Source organism: Tubulanus polymorphus, chromosome 2 (genome assembly GCF_964204645.1).
Source record: "Tubulanus polymorphus chromosome 2, tnTubPoly1.2, whole genome shotgun sequence".
Taxonomy (NCBI): Eukaryota; Metazoa; Nemertea; class Palaeonemertea; order Tubulaniformes; family Tubulanidae; genus Tubulanus; species Tubulanus polymorphus.
The window spans coordinates 20979845-20997857 of record NC_134026.1 but is presented as its reverse complement, the minus strand read 5'-3'; the positions used below and the strand labels follow the sequence as shown (position 1 = coordinate 20997857).

The window sequence follows — 18013 nt, the reverse complement described above, 5'->3', positions numbered from 1 at the left end:
ATCGGGTTTACGAACAGCGGTAGTGGATACGTCGTCTGGTATGTGGTCACATGTTGAGCAGTTGGTGATGCGGAAGAATTTGAAGGCGGAAGAACCGTTCTCATCGGTGACGAATTAACTTTCGGTAAAACGTGGGAGGCGGTTTGCGAGAATTGGTTCACTGGTGAAATATTCTGCGGCACTGGTGTTGTTGTCATCTGGTAAACTCTAGGTCCGGGGATCGGCTGTCGATAAGAACTTGTGGAGCTGCCACTGCTAGCATTACTTATCGACGAAACGGTTGTAGAATTCGTTTTACTCGCTATGACAACTTTTTTGCCATACCCATTATTTACTGTGAGATTTTCGATCCTAATAAACGTTGGTCGACCACGAGTATCAGAACATGTCCGTTTCGGCAAAGCGCCGATCGAAATCTTCCGCGCTGCAGGCATTATTGGCTTCATTATCGAGTTCACCTGTTTGGTTAATTTGGTCGATTCAATGGCGCAAATTTCAGCTTCACTTCTTGATTTCGATGATGTTGAGTTTGTATCAGGGATCGTTGGCTGATTCGAAACTGCAGGACTATTGGGCAAGCATTTCCTATTACAATCCCAGAGGGGCGTTTGTTTCTTTTTATCGGGCTTATAAGTCCAATCTGCAAAGGTGTAATAAATATGATACAATATAAGAATGCCCCCGCGTCTTTTCTGAATTTTGGAAAGTTTTACGTCGAATTTAACCTCATGAAATACTTAGACCTAACCGGGAAATAATTCTGAATGAGCTTTCTTGACTTTTTGTGCTTCGTTATAAAACGGTTGTTTCTGGGCTTCGGTCATCGTGTTCCAGATTTCTCCGAGTCGGACGCTTATTTCCGAGTTGGTAAATTCGGGGTGTTCAATGCCGATATCGGCGCGAGCCATTCGTGACCAGATCATAAAAGCATTCATCGGCCGTTTCACCCGACCTCTGCGATTCACGTAGGTTCGTTTAGAAATAGGAGTTCGATCTGTAGGAATTAAAAAAAATGAATTGAATAATTTTGCAGTTGCAGTCATCGATAAGCTGGACCCAGGCGATGCGTTCAACCCAATGGGACTATGCGAACACAAATGTTTCAAATTTTAAAGTTTTTGTTTGAATCTTGATGTGCCTAGGCATATAATATTAGATGTAATTTCATCCCAATGTGTCAGGTTTGCTTGATAAGCCATACGAACCTGCAACCTTAGTTGAGTCGTTGTCGCTCTGCAATTTCGGACATTCTTTGAGGTTCGACGATTTCTCTTGCAAAAGTTTAATCGCTCGATTGTAAAAGAATCGTCCACCGTGGTTTTTCTTAACCATATCTCGGAAAGTTTCCGGTTTTCCCTCGATTGAAACCATAGACTCGTTCCCCTTTGATGCTGTATTTTGTTTCGGTTCTTGTTTGGTGATTATATCAATGCCTACGTCCGAAAATTTGGCAGTAGTTTTCTTTCCGAGTGTTGTCAAAGTATCTCTAGTAAAGGCATCTTTCACTTCTAGAGGTTTTGCTGATTTACTTAGGGTTAAAACCTGCCGATTTTCTGGATTTGATTTAGCAGTTTTCGACATTCCTAAAACCTCTTTAGCAGGATCGACGTTCAAAATCTTAACGAATTGTACAATAGAAGAAGATAGTTTTGGAGTGGTAATTATTCGGCTTTTTGGGATATGTTCATCCGCAGGAAAGGTCTTTAAGATTCTTACTGGTATTTGTTTTGTTTTCGTGCCAGATTTGGTCTGTTGTTCGACGACGTGGTCAGTATCTCTAACAGTTTTGGACTTGTCATTCGTATTTTGAAAATCAGATGCACGTACCGAATCTTTTGAACCTCCCTCTGTTGTTGTTTCGCTTACACCATTTCCTTCGTTTTCAAAGCTATTGTCAGATGTTAGTGATCGTACTGAGTTAATTACTAAGGTACAATGATCTATGTAATCGTCATTAAGGAAGCTTTCCGGGGCGGCTTCTTCTGTTGGCAGAATTTGATTTCTAGAAGAATTAAATCTCTCAGCGCCACCAACTTTCTCCGAGAGAGCACGTACACCATTTGGTGATAAACTACACTTGCCCCTACGTTTCTTTGCAAGCCCATCTTGTCTTTTTGAACGAACACACGAGCTTGCGGTTGTTTTTCGTTTACCCATATTTGATCTAGCTGTTGAAGTCTCGAAAAATTTGAACTTATTTGCAACAATTAACGCCCTATGAATTGGCAACCACAAAATAATGCGAGATTATCAAATGCGTTGCTTTATCAGGACCCATATCACTGAGAATTCCGTTTCTACGTAAAAGATTTTGGAATTAATTCTAATGGACGACTGGTGATGTGCAAAGTTTAATGGTGTTTTTAAATATTTCTAACTTTAGCTATCGGAGTTCCAGCGGTGTCTACATTTTCTTTTTGATTTCGAGCGTCTTTGAGGTGGACGTATCATCTATGAAAGGTCTTGACTGACACTAAACTTTTTGATCCTATATAATTTCTATATTACTTCTTTGAATTCGCGTGTGTATATAAGACACATGTATTTTATTGGTTAAGGCATTCCGATAAAACATCTAGATGCTTTAAGTTTTCAAAGCATCGCAAGACTTTCCTTATCAAGAGAATGTGTAGTGGGATCATTTGTTTCACTTGAACAGAAGTATTTTCGGGAAATGATTGAAAGATTCAAGTTGCAAAAAAGTTGCTTTGAAAAAAATTAGCGTGTTCATACATGTCCCATTGCAATTTATACGGGATCGAGGGTTGGTACTCTTGAAATCAGCGAACAATAATCCAATTCACTGCCATCATAACGTTTATAGAACTGCTAAATATAAATTTGAGCTGGTAAAAAGGTAGGATAAATAGATGATTAGATACTTAGTATATTTCATCTTTTGTGGGCACTTGGTTTAATTTTTTGCAAAATTTAGAAAAATAGTGCACCAAACTGCTGCCAATCTCTTAACCAGTTAGTACATAGATGTAGAAATGTACCACAGCTCCAACTATATATCATATCAGCTATTTGGAATGCTAAGCCTGACTGGACAATATTAGGATGTCATAATCCAAATCATACTAGCAGGAAAACGATATAATGAAAATATAATACACGTTGAGACCAAGAAACGTAGACTTGAGGGTAAATTATTTCAGGTAGATAAGTAAGGCTAGTTTTGATTTCAGCACAATTTCGAAAAGTAATGCGTTAAAGTTTTACGAATCTCTTTACCAGTTAGTACATAGATGTAGAAATTTACTGCATAGTTCCAACTATAGATGAGAGCAGCTACTTGAAATGCCAAGCCAGACTGGACGATATTGGGATTGCTCCAAGTCATAATCCAGATTATATTAGCAGGAAAACTACACAATAAAAATAAAATGCAAGTAGACGCTACGACAAAAGACACACATGATGAAGACTGATTTTTGTTTGCCATACGATTGAACGTCAGAGTAAAGATTATAATTGCTGTTGATATTACCAGTATTGTAGTCGGTATGAATAAAATACAAGTGATTTGTAACGCTCGGTTTAGAGTTTGATCTATCGTATGCACGCATCCGATCTCTTCTATTAAACGTATAGAAAACGAATGTGATATAACTATGCCAACTTGCGCAACGATGAATATAAGAGAAACGAATTTTGGAGCCTTCAAACTCCACAATCTTGGTCCTCGGAACGGGAGCAACACGATGGACATCCTTTCGAAGCATAGAAGGCAAAGAAGGTTCGGATTTAAAGCAACTAAACTCGCATGCGTTATTTCAACTAACGCACAAATTACATCGTTATGATGAATATTTATTAAAATGGTTCCGTTAGTTTGAAACGAAATATCATTGACACTGCATATCGCTATGATGATTAACGAACCAGTATCCGAAATGGCCATGAATACGAATAATTGGCCGTAGAAGTGCCTGCGAAATTTAGCCGTCAGCATCAATACAACGATTAAACTATTGCCGCTGAAACCAAACATCGCCGTCAGAAATGTATTAAGACATGAAATAGTGATAAATGTAGTTGTGTATCTCTTACGTTGAACTAGTAATATGTCCGAATATGTCAAACTGTAAATCGAAGGCGTCGTCAGAGTCGTCAGATTCGGTTCCATCTTTACTGACAAATTTTGTTCGAGGTGAGCCCTTGGCAGCTACACCCATCAGAATGTCACGTGTAAATATTCTGAAACAATAATATTAGCCATTACGACTCTAATGGATTGAAGCGGTTTTAATGCATATTTTGATGAATTGTTTTCAATTGAAAATTGAAAATGGAGAGTAAACCAAAACTGCTATCGATTAATGTACATAGAAAGTCATATATTCAGCGTGTGTTAAACATTTCTTAACTGCCGCTGCCGTAGAGCAGTAGATTGACAATTTTTGAGCCCATTCCAGTCCGATTATATTCGTAACCAAATCGGGTTTGAAGAACCAATTTCTATTGTTAATATGTAGATCGAATCTGGACCCGATGATAGCTATAAACCGTACCGATAGATATTCGTTGTGTTGGAAAAAACCACTGTCGTAAGAAGATGATTTCCGGTTGGGGTTCTAGCACGATTTTTGAGGATTTTCGGGTCATTGGGCTTAAATCAATTCCTTTGAACACTCAGATTTTCTCAATTCTATTCATTCTCGCGAATCCTCTATTAGCTTATTGATAAGGTAGTTTTGTTGGTTAAAACAGATGTTTAAAGATTATAGAGCGCCAGTTGGCATTCCTTATCCGAAGCCTGGATAGTGTGTAGCGAGTCCTACTTATGATACAAAATTTTGTTCCTTGTAGTCAGAATGAAAAGTTGTAGGAAAATCGCTTTGAAAATGTTTTCATATGCCTACCTCTTTCGAAGCGTTCGGTAAACAGGCACGATAAATAGATACTTCAGAGAGTTTATCTTCTATGGGTACTTGGTTTTTTTTGTGTGCAAAATTTAGAAAAATAGTGCACCAAACTGCTGCGAATCTCTTTACCAGTTAGTACATAGATGTAGAAATTTACCGCATAGTTCCAACTATAAATCATATCAGCTATTCGAAATGCTAAGTCTGACTGGACAATATTGGGATTGCTCCAAGTCATAATCCAGATTATGTTAACCGGAAAACTGAACAATAAAAACAAAATGCAAGTAGACGCTACGACAAAAGACGCAGATGATGAAGACTGATTTTTGTTTGCCATACGGTTGAACGTTAGAGTAAAAACTATAATTGTTGTTGATATTATCAGTATTGTAGACGGTATTAATAAAATACAAGTGATTTGTAATGCTCGGTTTACGGTTTGATCTATCGTATGCACGCATCCGATCTCTTCTATAAAACGTATAGAAAACGAATGTGATATAACCATGCCAACTTGCGCGACGATGAATATTATAGAAACGAATTTTGGAGCCTTCAAACTCCACAATCTTGGTCCTCGGAACGGGAACAACACGATGCACATCCTCTCAAAACTTAATAGGCAAAGGAGGTTAGGGCTTAGCGCAGTGAATCCCGCCGATAATATTTCAACCAAAACGCAAATTACATCGTTGCGATGGATGTTTATCAAATTGCTTTGGTTAATCTGGTATGAGACAACATTGAAACTTGCCAATGTGATGATAATTAAGGACCCAGTATCCGATAAGGCTATCAAGAAGAATAATTGGCCGTAGAAGTGCCGGCGAAATTTAGCCGTCAACATCAATACAACGATTAAACTATTGCCGATGAAACCAACTATTGCTGCCAGAAATGTGTTAAGACACGAAATAACAAGGAACACGGTTGTGTGAGTATCACGTGTCACTAGTAATATGTCTGAAAAAATCAAACTGTAAATTGAAGTTGTCGTGAGATTCGATTTCATGATTTCGTGATGAATCTTGTCGTCGAACAAATTCCTTGTTGCAAGCCAGTCACCTGATAGAATGCGAGATGCTGAAATAATGTTGTGTGCTAGCGTACATATCCCTAATGGACTGAAGCGGTTTCAATGCATTTTCGATTTTCATGGAAAGTTCTAATGGAGTATGGGTTAAAGTAGAGGGCAAACGTTTATATAGATATACTGTTATTATACAGACTGTACTTTTGATATGTCTCATTTCTTCCGAAATCGAATCGGAGCTGAATAATTTACTAGCGTGGAAAATGTAATAATAGTTTGATATAACGAGTTCGGATCTAGTTACAAATCTATCTTCCGTGAGCTCCGACCACTATTCCAAAATCAGTCATCAGGGTTTCCAGTGGTAAGGCCGGGATAAAAAGAAGTACTAAAGAGGACTTTTCGGGCAAATTTAGACCCAAAAGGAGGGACTTTTGGACTCGGGTAGGAGTACTTTCTAGTAAAATGAGGGCCCCTGAGGAAGCATTATCGCAATGCGTAATAGACCAGTCATACATTTCAGGGTAATTCCATAAAACTTTCCTGTATATTATATCTTACTGGCAATTGAATTACCAGGAATGATTAATAAAATATTTCAACAGTCGAATTCGCGACAAAATTGTGCGCAGAAAATACATAAAAATCAAATTTGGAAGGACTTTTATATCAAAAGGAAGGGCTTAGAGTCGAAAAGAAGGTCAAAGATGTGTCTGTCCAGACTTTTTTTCCATAAGAAGCACGGACAAAGAATGGCTTGGAAGGACCGCTGGAAACCTGGTTATGCTCTATGGTAAAGACTGCTATGAGTAATAGGGGTTTAGTTGTTCTAGATTGTAAAAGAAAATATTAAAAAAACAATAACTAATACTAAAAAACAATAACTGAACTAAGCTAGTATTAGTTATTGTTTTTTAGTATTAGTTATTGTTTCTCTTGATATAAAGTATTCTCTTTTGAAAAGAATTGTAAAAGAAAATATTAAAAAAACAATAACTAATACTAAAAAACAATAACTAATACTAGCTTAGTTCAGTTATTGTTTTTTAGTATTAGTTATTGTTTTTTTAATATTTTCTTTTACAATTCTTTTCAAAAGAGAATACTTTATATCACAAATAAAAAATACTAAAAAACAATAAGTTACTTTATCTAATACTAACTTATTTAACTTATTGTTTTTTTTAATTTAGATCCTTTTGATTTCTATTCACGCTATTGGTTAACAAGAATTGACTAGAATTCAAATAGATTTAACAAGAATTTTAATAACTTTAACTGTTAGTATCACTCTTGTATTATTTCATTGTTTCTCTTATTGAATAAGCCAACTAACTAAAGAATTACAATATCATATTTGAATGAATTAAAACATATATTACTTCTGTGACTTCATTTTCAGAAATAAAGCATAATACGTATTTAATACATTAATACGTATTTGATACGTATTGAATACGTATTTAATACATTGATACCTCAACCCGCCTTTTTTAACATAGATATAATTTACTCATTTTCGTACATTTCAACTAATATATTTTATATTTTCAGCTAATTTAACAGTCGATTTCTTATTTTGATTCATATAATTTTTCATCAAGTTCATGAATATACATGTGATTCCTTAATGATCTTTTATTTTTATATCTTTTATTGCATATTTCACAACACTTAATATTATTCAATCTATCTGAAATATAATTTATATTTTCTTTCAATTCTGTATATTTAATTTAACAGCTATCATAGAATTCTAACAACTGTTTTATAGTATAAACTGAGAATGAAAATAAACCTGAAATCATAATAATTGATTTAATATTCTGTTGATTTTTATAAATAAGGTGTAATATTTCTAATACCTTATTTTCACTCATTTTTATAGTCAAAATATATGAAATTAAAAGATGCTGTTTTAATCCTCTAAATCATTTTCTGAATTAACTTTTTTATTGTTATTTTTTCTGTGATTGTTTCCATTTAACTTCTTTAATTTTTTACTCAATTAATTATTTTCATTCATCAAATCTTTTGAAATATTCTCATAGTAAAAATATAATGCTGCCAATATTAATCCTCCTGCTACAAGATAATGCTTGAAATCACTTTTCCCAGTTGGAATGAAACCATCCATTTATTTAAGAAAAAGAATTATTAAATTGATAAATATTTAATATTTTAGAAATATTTAACTTTTATATGTTTCAAATCAAATAACAATTAAACTTACTACCTAACAGTTATTCATTAAACTAATTTCTCGATGCTTTAACTACTTTATATTTGAAACATACAGTTTACTCTTATTTCAATATATATTTATTATTCTTTTCATAATTGATATGTTTAACTGTTTGATAATGTTTTGATTTATGTGATCTTAAATATTTACCACCGCGATAACAATACACTTATTCAATAGGATTGAATTTTCTAAATTCATCATCTAAATTACATTGAACTGCAATATCTTTAAATGATTTTTCATTATCTAATTCACATTGAATTCCAATATTTGATGAATTTTCATTATAGATAATTTGTTTATTATCAAAATTGAAATAATACAATTGTCTTTTTTCAATTCTTAAGTTAATCAAATCATTGTAATCTTTTGAAAGTATTAAATCACTTTTTCTTTCATTGAAAGGAGTTTTAAGAATATTTATTATGTTTTCATCTAAAGTTCCTTTAAAATTAAAAACTGTATTGAACATTTTAGGATTTTTAACACCATTATCAAAAGTATCAATTAGTTTAGTAATTAAATATGTTTCATTTGATAATATTTGATTAATTACAGTAATGTTATCAATTTTATAATGTCTGGCGGACACTAAATTTATTGCTGAAATATAATTTCTAATGTTAAACTGTAAAAATGATTTATTGGTTTCATTGATTTCGATTTTAAAGTTGGGTTCTTCTTCTTCTTTCTTCATTTTTATAACAAAATTTTTATTAAAACTCATTCAAATATAAATATTCAATGTTTTAGATATGAATTATTTCACTCACACTTTACTCACACTTTTTATGTTAGAAAATAAGAATTTAACACATATTAATATAAATATTCACTGTTTTAAATATGAATTATTTCACTCACACTTTACTAACACTTTTAATGTTTAAAAATCTAACTCATACAAATATAAATATTGAAATATGTTTAAAATATATCTATATATCTATTCTATAAGAGCTCACACTTTATTAACACTTTTATATTGAATAATCTATCAATTTATATGTTATTCATATATATTTTATTCATGTATATAAATATCTTAAGAGTAATAGGGGTTTAGTTGTTCTAAGTTAAAGGTTGAGAGGTTGAGAAATTTTCCAAATGTGAAAATAATAATAATTTCTACTTGAATTAGGAGTGTATGCGACTAATTCAAGTAGAAATCATTGTTATTTTCACATTTGGAAAATTTCTCGACCTCTCGACCTTCGGCTTAGAACAACTAAACCCCTATTACTGCTATGGTTGCTAGCCCAGCAACATAGTATCCATTATGCATTAAAGGGTTTTCATCCCACATCCAACTTCACATTTGAAATAAATCAAATCTTTTGAAAGTAGGGGTATCCCAGAACAAGAGTGTGCCAGTACACCCGAGTCGAATAGTGAAGGGAATCTCCGCCGTGTATGGTAACCTTACTCAAGACCTAACAATCCAGGGAATCCCTAATTATTTCATCTTGAACTCGTCTCCCGGGACTCACAACTTTCGCCACTTATCCTGGTACGGCAACATTGGGGGGACCTCCTTTTCAATCTAAGTACTATTTAATAGGAGTGAGGACGATATCTCTATTGAGAGTTCGAAACTGTTTTAAATTTTCAATTCTAAATTGTTCGAAAAATCATTTTGTTTTTATATTTTTACATTTTTACAGTAAAGTGGATTTTCATCGTATTATATCTATATTCTCCATGTGTGACTGTAGCAGTCATTCCTGGTATCTGGTATTCAAAACATTTTGGTTTTCTCGCGCGAGAATTCAAAAAGTTTTGTTTTCTCGCGCGAAAAAACAAAACATTGGCCATTGTAAAAAATTTTTATCCAGCTTCTAAGCCAGTCAGAAAATTTTTCAAACCAAAATGTTTACGCGAGAAAACCAAAAGTTTGTTTTTTCCTCGCGAGAATTCAAAACTTTTTGTTTTCTCACGCGAGGATTCAAAAAGTTTTCTTTTCTCGCGCGAAAAAAACAAAATATTGACCATTGTAAAAAATTTTTATCCAGCTTCTAGCCAGTCAGAAAATTTTTCAAACCAAAATGTTTGGTTTTCTCGAGCAAGAAAACCAAAAGTTTTGAATTTTCGCGCGAGAAAACCAAAAGTTTTGAATTCTCGCGCGAACCAAAAAACGGGCCATTGTGAAAATGTTTTTATCGTTGCTCTCTAGAGCCGTACAGAAAAATTTTTTAGTATGGCCCGAATCAGCCACCATATAACAGGGAAGGTAAATCCCTATTTTCAGATAAAAAAAAGTTGGTGCCTTTTAAGACATCTTATTAAAAAAAGTATTGTGATTCGATCAAGCGAAATAAGCGGATGTCATAACATATCGAAGCATCCCAGTCTGCTTCGGACTTGACACCAATCCGTCCAGTGCTGCCACCATCAAAATGGCCGCGCCCTTGGATCCGGATGCTTTAAACTTTCAAGAATAAATCACAATGTCAATGAAAAAAACAGAGCGTTGGCATGATATCAACTTCAAATAAAAATGAAAAGGATTTTTCCTCCCTTAAAGAAAACCAGAAAATACTGGTGTCATATTTTTTCGTAGAATAGATGGAAGTTTAACTTTTCGTGTGTTTTTGAGTCGAGTATTCTTCCTCCGCCGCGTCCTCCCTACACCTGGCTCTAGTAGGCCATAGGCCAAGTCCGGGCCTAGATTCGGTATGAGATATGCATAGACTCCAGGAAATTAAAATCGAACAAGCCGTAAATTTGCTGTCGACGAATATGATTGGCAAACCTTTTCTCGGGTCGGCACATCGATAGCATTTATTTAACGGAAAACTTCACATTTGCATTCTCATCAAAACAAAATGTTATCTATCCATCGGAAATACCTGATCCATCACTTTTTGTGGTGGAAGAAGAAGGCAGGTTTTTTCAAGTTTCCCAATATAAGTAACGTGACGAATAAACTAGTGTTTGACATTAAAAGACATCGCTCTTCTGCAAGTAGTACCCGTGACAATGATAATAGATTCAGCGATGATAAATTGGATTTTTCTCCGAAACGAGTGGCAATGGTCGTCAAAATGACTCGATTCGAATACGAGAACAGGGTCAATGCATTCTGTAGTCAAGAGGAACTGAAGAAAATGGTGAGACCCAGTTCTATATTTGGTTGTTCTTATGGGAAATTGGAAAAATTTGGGAATTTTGAAATGACAATTCCCAGTTTGGAAATATTTGCGAATTAGAAAAATTTTCTACAAATCAGGGAAATATTTGGGAAATTCATTTACATTTCGCGTGTTGCAGCAATTTCCCATGAGAATCAACCAGTCACCATTAGAATGTTGACTGTAGTATGATGATATCTGTTCATTTCCATTTGGGAAAATTGAAAAATCACCCATGAAATACATGGGAAAAGCCCGGGTATTTTTAATTCATGGAACTGTGGGAACCATATTAAGTGTTAGGGGTGCATCAATGTGGACAAGGGTTTTACAGCTCATTTTGCGGCCAAATTATTCAGAAAATGGCATTCTGATAGTGCCCTCTCACGTTAACGCTGCTTTATCTTTTCAGTTGATTTCCAAAGGTTCGGATTACGACGGCCTTTTACAGAGACATATCATGCACCATGACACAATGAGGCAGATGAAAAAAGGATTTGAGTAGGTTTCAAAAAGGTTGACCCAGTTGCACAGTTGTTGGCTAAAATTGACTCTTTAGGTTGACTCTAAATTAGTTCATTTCTAAATTTCTCGTGTTTTGTTTCTATTGAGTTGGATGTTTAGTAGGAACTGTGAAACTTCATCCTGAACATTAAGTTCAGAAATTCCTTTGAGAAAATCCTTGCTAAATTATCGACTTACATGCTGAATGCCTTAATTTGCATAGAGCCCGCGGCATCGAGGTTGAAATGGTTGAACGGCAGAACTACAATAACGAAGTCATAAATTGGGCGGATGCAATATTTTCTGCTGGAGGGGATGGGACATATCTATTAGCGGCGAGTAAAGTGAAGAATCAGTCTAAACCAGTTATTGGCATCAACACCGACCCCGTCAGGTATGAAAATGCAGTTATACTGCCCGACACACGCAATACATGGAAACAGGAGATAGGTTTCCGAGCATTTCCCAGTGTCGCGTGCATTGATAGCGAAAAACACGGTTTCAGGAAACAATGTTTCCAAGATTAAATAGACATGTTTGATTCCGTGTTTCCCTGCATCATGTGCGTTGGGCTACCAGTATTAGTAAAGTGCTTGTCTTGAATGTTCTGATCCCTTAGTCAGTAACCTGTCTGTGGTTTAGTTTCACGATCGGATATTTTCACAAACCACAGCCCATCCGATTATAAAAGGCATACCACCAACGATTAGGTAACTAACTACTGATCCCTGAACCTAGTTTCTGGAACCAGGAAACAAATACCACTCTAAATTACGAGTAAGAATAAGACTTAGTTCGGGCCAAAGAATGATCACAGATGGATGAAACCATTTTGTTTGAAAGTCATATTGATATTAATATTAAATACGAACGTATTTTTTCTAGGTCAGAAGGTTATCTGTGTCTTTCGAAATACTATTCGCGAAATTTCAAGGAAGCCTTAGATAAACTCTTAGCCGGCAAATTCAAGTAAGCATTTAGATTATATCAATCAAATTACATCAAAACTTCTCAGACTTTAAAGAAACTTTTGTCGCGGTTGTTGTTCGCAGATGGTTATTTAGACAGAGAATTCGAATCAAAGTATCCGGTGCTCACGAGAACGATGAACCGGTCGAACTTTACGAACAAGAACTGTACAATCCGGAGAATCGTTTCGTCGAGCACGTTCGCGAGAACGAAGAAACTTCGAAAGTCGCCGCGTCGAAGAAAGTACGAGAGACAAGGATTTTACCGGTGCTCGCTTTGAACGAGGTGTTCATGGGAGAGTCACTTTCGGCGAGGTACGAAAACCAGGCGACCAGGAAAACTAGGAATAATTTTCATTTCGATTACATCAATAATTGAATGTTGAATTTTTTAACCATACATATTTTAAAGATCTCTTTTGTCAAGCCAAACCATGCTCAACTGAAAACTGCGGTTGAATAAATTTGAAATATTTCAATCTGAAATAAGTATAGGCCAAAACTTGTAATTTTCTCAATTTTGAGTTATATCTGGAACTGGATCCAAATGTTTTGGTTACAGAACAGTTATGTCAAAATAGCCACCTCTACACTTCAGTCGATGGTATCTCCTTTCATCTTTATTGTCATGACTTCGCTTTTTAAATCCGTAAAATTACAAATAGTCTTTATATACATGTATTATGCAGGGTTTCATATAATGAAATCTCCGTTGACGACTGTCCTCCTGAGAAACAAAAAAGTTCTGGCGTGACCGTGTGCACAGGAACTGGTTCCACGTCGTGGTTCTTCAACATTAATCTCATACCAGAAACCAGTATCGAAGAAATCCTAAAGATAGGTACGACGTTGTTAAGTACTTTCCATACGATTTAGTATTCACGTTGCACAATGAATAGCTCTTGTTTGAAAGAATGTGAATTCGGTTACATGTACATGTAGTACGGTACGTAGTTTTGTGGGTTTGATATTCATCTAAGCATGTTAATGATTAGAAATAATAAGTATATATGTCATTCTCGAATATGATTTGCATCATGTCGTATTTTTTTTACAGCAAACCGTTTGACGAAGTGTGAAATTCCGCACGATAATCTCAACTTCCGTCGGACCGTTGCTCAACAGTTCAATGAATCGTTACGATTTGATCCGAGTGCCGGGCACATGGCTTACACGATCAGAGATCCAGTGGTTAATGGTGAGCATCTTGCGGCTCCTTCGAGTCAAATTTATGCAGTATGTAGAACTTGAACGGTGCAATATTCAAATAATTTTTGCCATTTATTTTCTTTCATTCTAGGTATCTTTCAAGTGTCAAATCCCAGGGGTTTCGCTAATAAGTGAGTACCAGGTATTCTTTCAGCCCATTAAAGGGCAAAGCCCCAGCGGTCTACTGCATTCACTTTTTGTCCGTCGTCCATTCTGTCGACAGAATCTATTTTTTTCTGGGAAGCTTTTTCCACACAGTCACAATCAAAAGAAAAGTTGAAGATCATGACACTTACTATGATTGTGGCGATTTTTAAGGTCATCAGATTCTGCGTGTTTGCCATGGGGTGTTCAATGGTGAAATTACATAGCATTTCCATAAACATGGAGATTATGCATATTCGTTTACATAAGGATCTATGCTTACCAGATTTATTTGCCAAATTGTAGGTCATGACATATTCTATAATTGTGGGAAGTATCATGGTTGTTGATTTCTGTATTTGTTCACCAGGGGGCGTTGAATATTGAAACTGTCAGATTGTCAGGCATTTTCGTAGGCATGGTGTCCCTGTGGATACCTAGTTAGTTGTTCTCTTGGGCCTAAAGTTCTATGAAAATGTTTGAATCAAATTTTGTTATCGGTCACTCCTTTGTTGATTACTCGCAACTCCTGGCCCTGTAATTTCAGGATCGTCATCAAATCTCGTATGTGGGACGCGAAACTGGTGGTCGACGGTGGATTGTCGTTCTGTTTCAACGACGGCGCCGTAGCGACGTTGGAAATCTTCGAAAGCGACGCCTTGCGAACGGTGACTCTGGACGGGAAAGGTTGAAAGATATTGCGTAGCGGTTTTTAGGCGCGTTATTTCCGTAGGTCGTCTTGTCACTAAAGTAACGCTATTAGATATTAGATCGTTGTTACTGTTTTGATAGCAGTGTTACGTGGGTGTTTAGCGCCTCGAATACAAGGTATTCTAATTCTCCGTGTCGCGTTGTCCGAAGCTAATCTGTATTAATTTTTCGATTTAAGTAATTGAAAATCATAGAAGTGACTGTAAGTTGGAGGCTTTAATGAACTACCGAGCATATGATATCCCACCAGTCAATGTCCCTACTGTTTGTTAATGTGAAAAAATCGGAAAATCTATAACCGGTATTTGTCTACACCGGTAATATTTCGCTGGTTTGGGCTTGACTGCTAGAGATGTGTGTAGGAGTCTACTGTAATTAAACAATGGGACCCAATATTTTCTAGCATTTATCCAACTTACCACGATTCAACTGGTACGCATATTTTAATGTATTGCTGACAAATAAGGATATTCCTATTCAGTGGAACTGTGCCTGGTAACCGTTCATTCTTAGTAGTTTTCTTGTTCTATTGACAAGGAGACAAAATTCTGAAAAAGGATTTTGCCAATTATTTTGACCACATCCATACTGATTGTTCATAAAAACAACCCTATACATAGTCCTGCCAGAGTACGGTTGCAGATAGATGCAGTCTTGAAGCAGGCCTTATGGTGTAGATGAGCTGTGCCATTTCTTGAAGCCAAAATGTTTTCATTTTAAAGATGCATTAAAATGCATTATCAGTATTTTTATATGTTCTTTTGTAGATGACAAACAAAAATCGATTATTGAGAAACTGTTAACGCTCTAAGTGTAAAAGGAAGCTTTTAAAGCTTGATTTTAATTTTCTTGAAACGGAAATATAATAGGTATCATGTATAAAACAAAATACTTTGTAGTTGAAGTAGAGGCTAGCCTGTTAAGTAAAACCTAGCGCACGCTAGCTTACAGCTCCGTAGTGCTACTTGATTATGGTTCATTGCTAAACATTAGACTCCGCTCAAGTCGGATCTTTTCGCTATACGATTCATAAGCTTATATAGGATAAGAAAAATCTTTCAACATTCAGTTAAACAGTTGTGCAGAACAGACTTGAGCCGAGTATACTGTTAACTGGATTGGTTAAACAGTGCACAGCTGCTAGCAATCAGAATATTTTTGTCTTGAGTCAGATAAAATAACGCAAAGAACGTTGATTAGCCTGAAAAATGATACCTTGTTTCTCCAAATTGGCCAGGTCATTTTGTGAACTGCAATTAAATTTGTTATCAGTTCATTTCTATAACTGCTGGGTCTGTTATGGTTAGCTTGATTATGGTTTAATGAACAGGGTACCAGGGTATTAGGCGGCCAGCCGGGTCAGCAGAAATGAGAAACTAAGTATAAATTTTTTTTGCCTTATTCCTTCTAGATCGCCACCTTTGACTTAAAATTAACATTGTCTCGCACATTTTATCTCTGCCAATTGTCTTCACCAATACTAGCGTGTGCTAGGCTTTTTCCATACAGTAGAGTTGTGATATTTGTTGAAACAAGAAATAAATTATTGTTCAGTATAAAAATAGTCGTGCATATTTTATTCTAAAGTTTTCGATACATCATTTCTTCAATTTTGCCATTCGTTCTTTGTATTCTTTCGAAGAGTAAAAGTCCGATTCTAAGTTTTCACAGTTTTTATTCAAAGTCACGTAGAGATTCCCGCTTTCAATTTCGCACCGATGAACGCGTTGCTTCCGTCCTTTCGATTTCCATTTAGGCGGTGCTTTCAAATTCTTCGGATCGATCGCCTTTGGATATGATGAAATGGAACGATGGAATTCATAAAATGTGTCGGTCACGAGAATCTTTTTTTTAAAAGTGAATACAGTAGATTTTGCAAACCTTAGGAGCTTGGTTAGAATTCAACTCTCTAGAACATTAGATAAGAACTACCAGTTAATGAGTAGTAGCTAACTCCGCTCGAGTCGGATCCAATCAACTCTGAAGTTTGTTGATATAATTTGTGACACTATGAAATATCGGTATATAATATCAAAATTGGATATCGCTCTCAGCTCAAGTCAGGCACATTTCTATGGCCCCCATAAGGTCCCACATAAGCCGAGTCTACAGTAATACAAAATCCTAAAGTTGCCATTCATCGATCTTAGAAATAGTGTAAAATCAGACACTCCCAAAAGATCTAAGGTATGCAAAGTGTTTTGTCTATAGGATGAATAGAATTTTAACTTTTAAATCTAATCTATCATACATTAACACAGTGGGTTTTGATATTAATTATTTTTCTAGTTTTAAATGATCATTACCTGATAAAAACCTTCTCCTTCTTTGAGGCTTATTTTGTACTTGTGCCAAGGGCACACAATACACGTAGTACCATTTATATCCTGAAAATACAGTTCATCATCTTAATTTACAATGATAGCCTGTTATATAATTGATCATATGTAGCATCATTAGTCTCACAAGGGATATATTGCTATAGTAGGTCACTCCTTTTACATGTTGAATTATTAACTCAAACACATATATTCGAACCATTGGAATATTCACCAAACTCACTAAAAATGAGGGGTCTACTGTATTTTACTTTATCAGTTTTGACAAGCTTCCAAACTTACCTCGATGTCACCATCTACCAAAGGACCACCTGTATCTGAAAAACAGTTACCTTAACCATAATTTACGGCGTTACGAATAATTAGGAACTAAGATCATTGAATAAAATAGTAGTAGTAGTAGTAGTATCAGGTTTTGGTGCTCTGGTCTCGTAGACCTTGACCTCTTCTCACGTAAAATTAATGCTGCATTAATATTTTGGTTGGTGCGCTGTTTATATAATCATAAATCAATGCTCTGTCCGCTTAATAAAAGTTTCATATACACACTTAACATAATTAACATACATAGTTAATCATAGGAATAATTTCTTAAAGCTAAAAATAACTTCAAACCTACGATAACAGAGGCTATCCATTGCATAAATATCACCGTTTCGATGAAATATCACAATTGATCGGTCTTCAATTTTGATCAGCTTTCGTTGACCAGGTAGAGCTGCCAATTCATCAACTGGACATACAAACACCTGTTCGTGTTTAGGTTCCATTCCATTTGTTGACATTAAGGACGTTTCCGGGTTTGGAAAAACCAAGGGAATCCCGATCCTCTTCCGGGTTTTCAGGGAATCC

The 18013-nt window shown here is 35.4% G+C and overlaps 2 protein-coding genes across 8 annotated transcripts; one reads left to right on the top strand and one right to left on the bottom strand.

Moving 5' to 3' along the window:
- The first annotated feature begins 10561 nt into the window (after nucleotides 1–10561).
- LOC141898475 (NAD kinase 2, mitochondrial-like) lies at nucleotides 10562–15828 on the top strand. 4 transcript variants are annotated; one of them, XR_012618562.1, is made up of 10 exons: nucleotides 10562–11265; nucleotides 11699–11787; nucleotides 12014–12184; nucleotides 12676–12759; nucleotides 12843–13073; nucleotides 13448–13599; nucleotides 13816–13956; nucleotides 14059–14098; nucleotides 14659–14939; nucleotides 15590–15828. XR_012618562.1 is itself a non-coding variant. In XM_074784390.1 (10 exons), exons 1-9 carry the CDS (start codon nucleotides 10981–10983, stop codon nucleotides 14801–14803), a joined length of 1338 nt encoding a protein of 445 aa, XP_074640491.1. In that variant the 5' UTR covers nucleotides 10562–10980; the 3' UTR covers nucleotides 14804–14840; nucleotides 15590–15828. The 4 variants fall into 4 exon arrangements, 3 of the variants coding, with proteins under 3 accessions (XP_074640491.1, XP_074640490.1, XP_074640492.1); XM_074784390.1 differs by having other exon boundaries at nucleotides 14659–14840; XM_074784389.1 differs by having other exon boundaries at nucleotides 14659–15828.
- Nucleotides 15829–16367: 539 nt separating this feature from the next.
- LOC141898476 (Rieske domain-containing protein-like) lies at nucleotides 16368–18004 on the bottom strand. 4 transcript variants are annotated; one of them, XM_074784395.1, is made up of 5 exons: nucleotides 17781–18004; nucleotides 17444–17478; nucleotides 17129–17209; nucleotides 16704–16830; nucleotides 16519–16609 (listed from the first exon to the last, which is right to left on the bottom strand). In XM_074784395.1, exons 1-4 carry the CDS (start codon nucleotides 17944–17946, stop codon nucleotides 16732–16734), a joined length of 381 nt encoding a protein of 126 aa, XP_074640496.1. In that variant the 5' UTR covers nucleotides 17947–18004; the 3' UTR covers nucleotides 16519–16609; nucleotides 16704–16731. The 4 variants fall into 4 exon arrangements, with proteins under 4 accessions (XP_074640493.1, XP_074640497.1, XP_074640494.1 ...); XM_074784392.1 differs by lacking the exon at nucleotides 16704–16830 and having other exon boundaries at nucleotides 16368–16609; nucleotides 17781–18001; XM_074784396.1 differs by lacking the exon at nucleotides 16704–16830 and having other exon boundaries at nucleotides 16368–16609; nucleotides 17777–17948.
- Nucleotides 18005–18013: the final 9 nt, after the last annotated feature.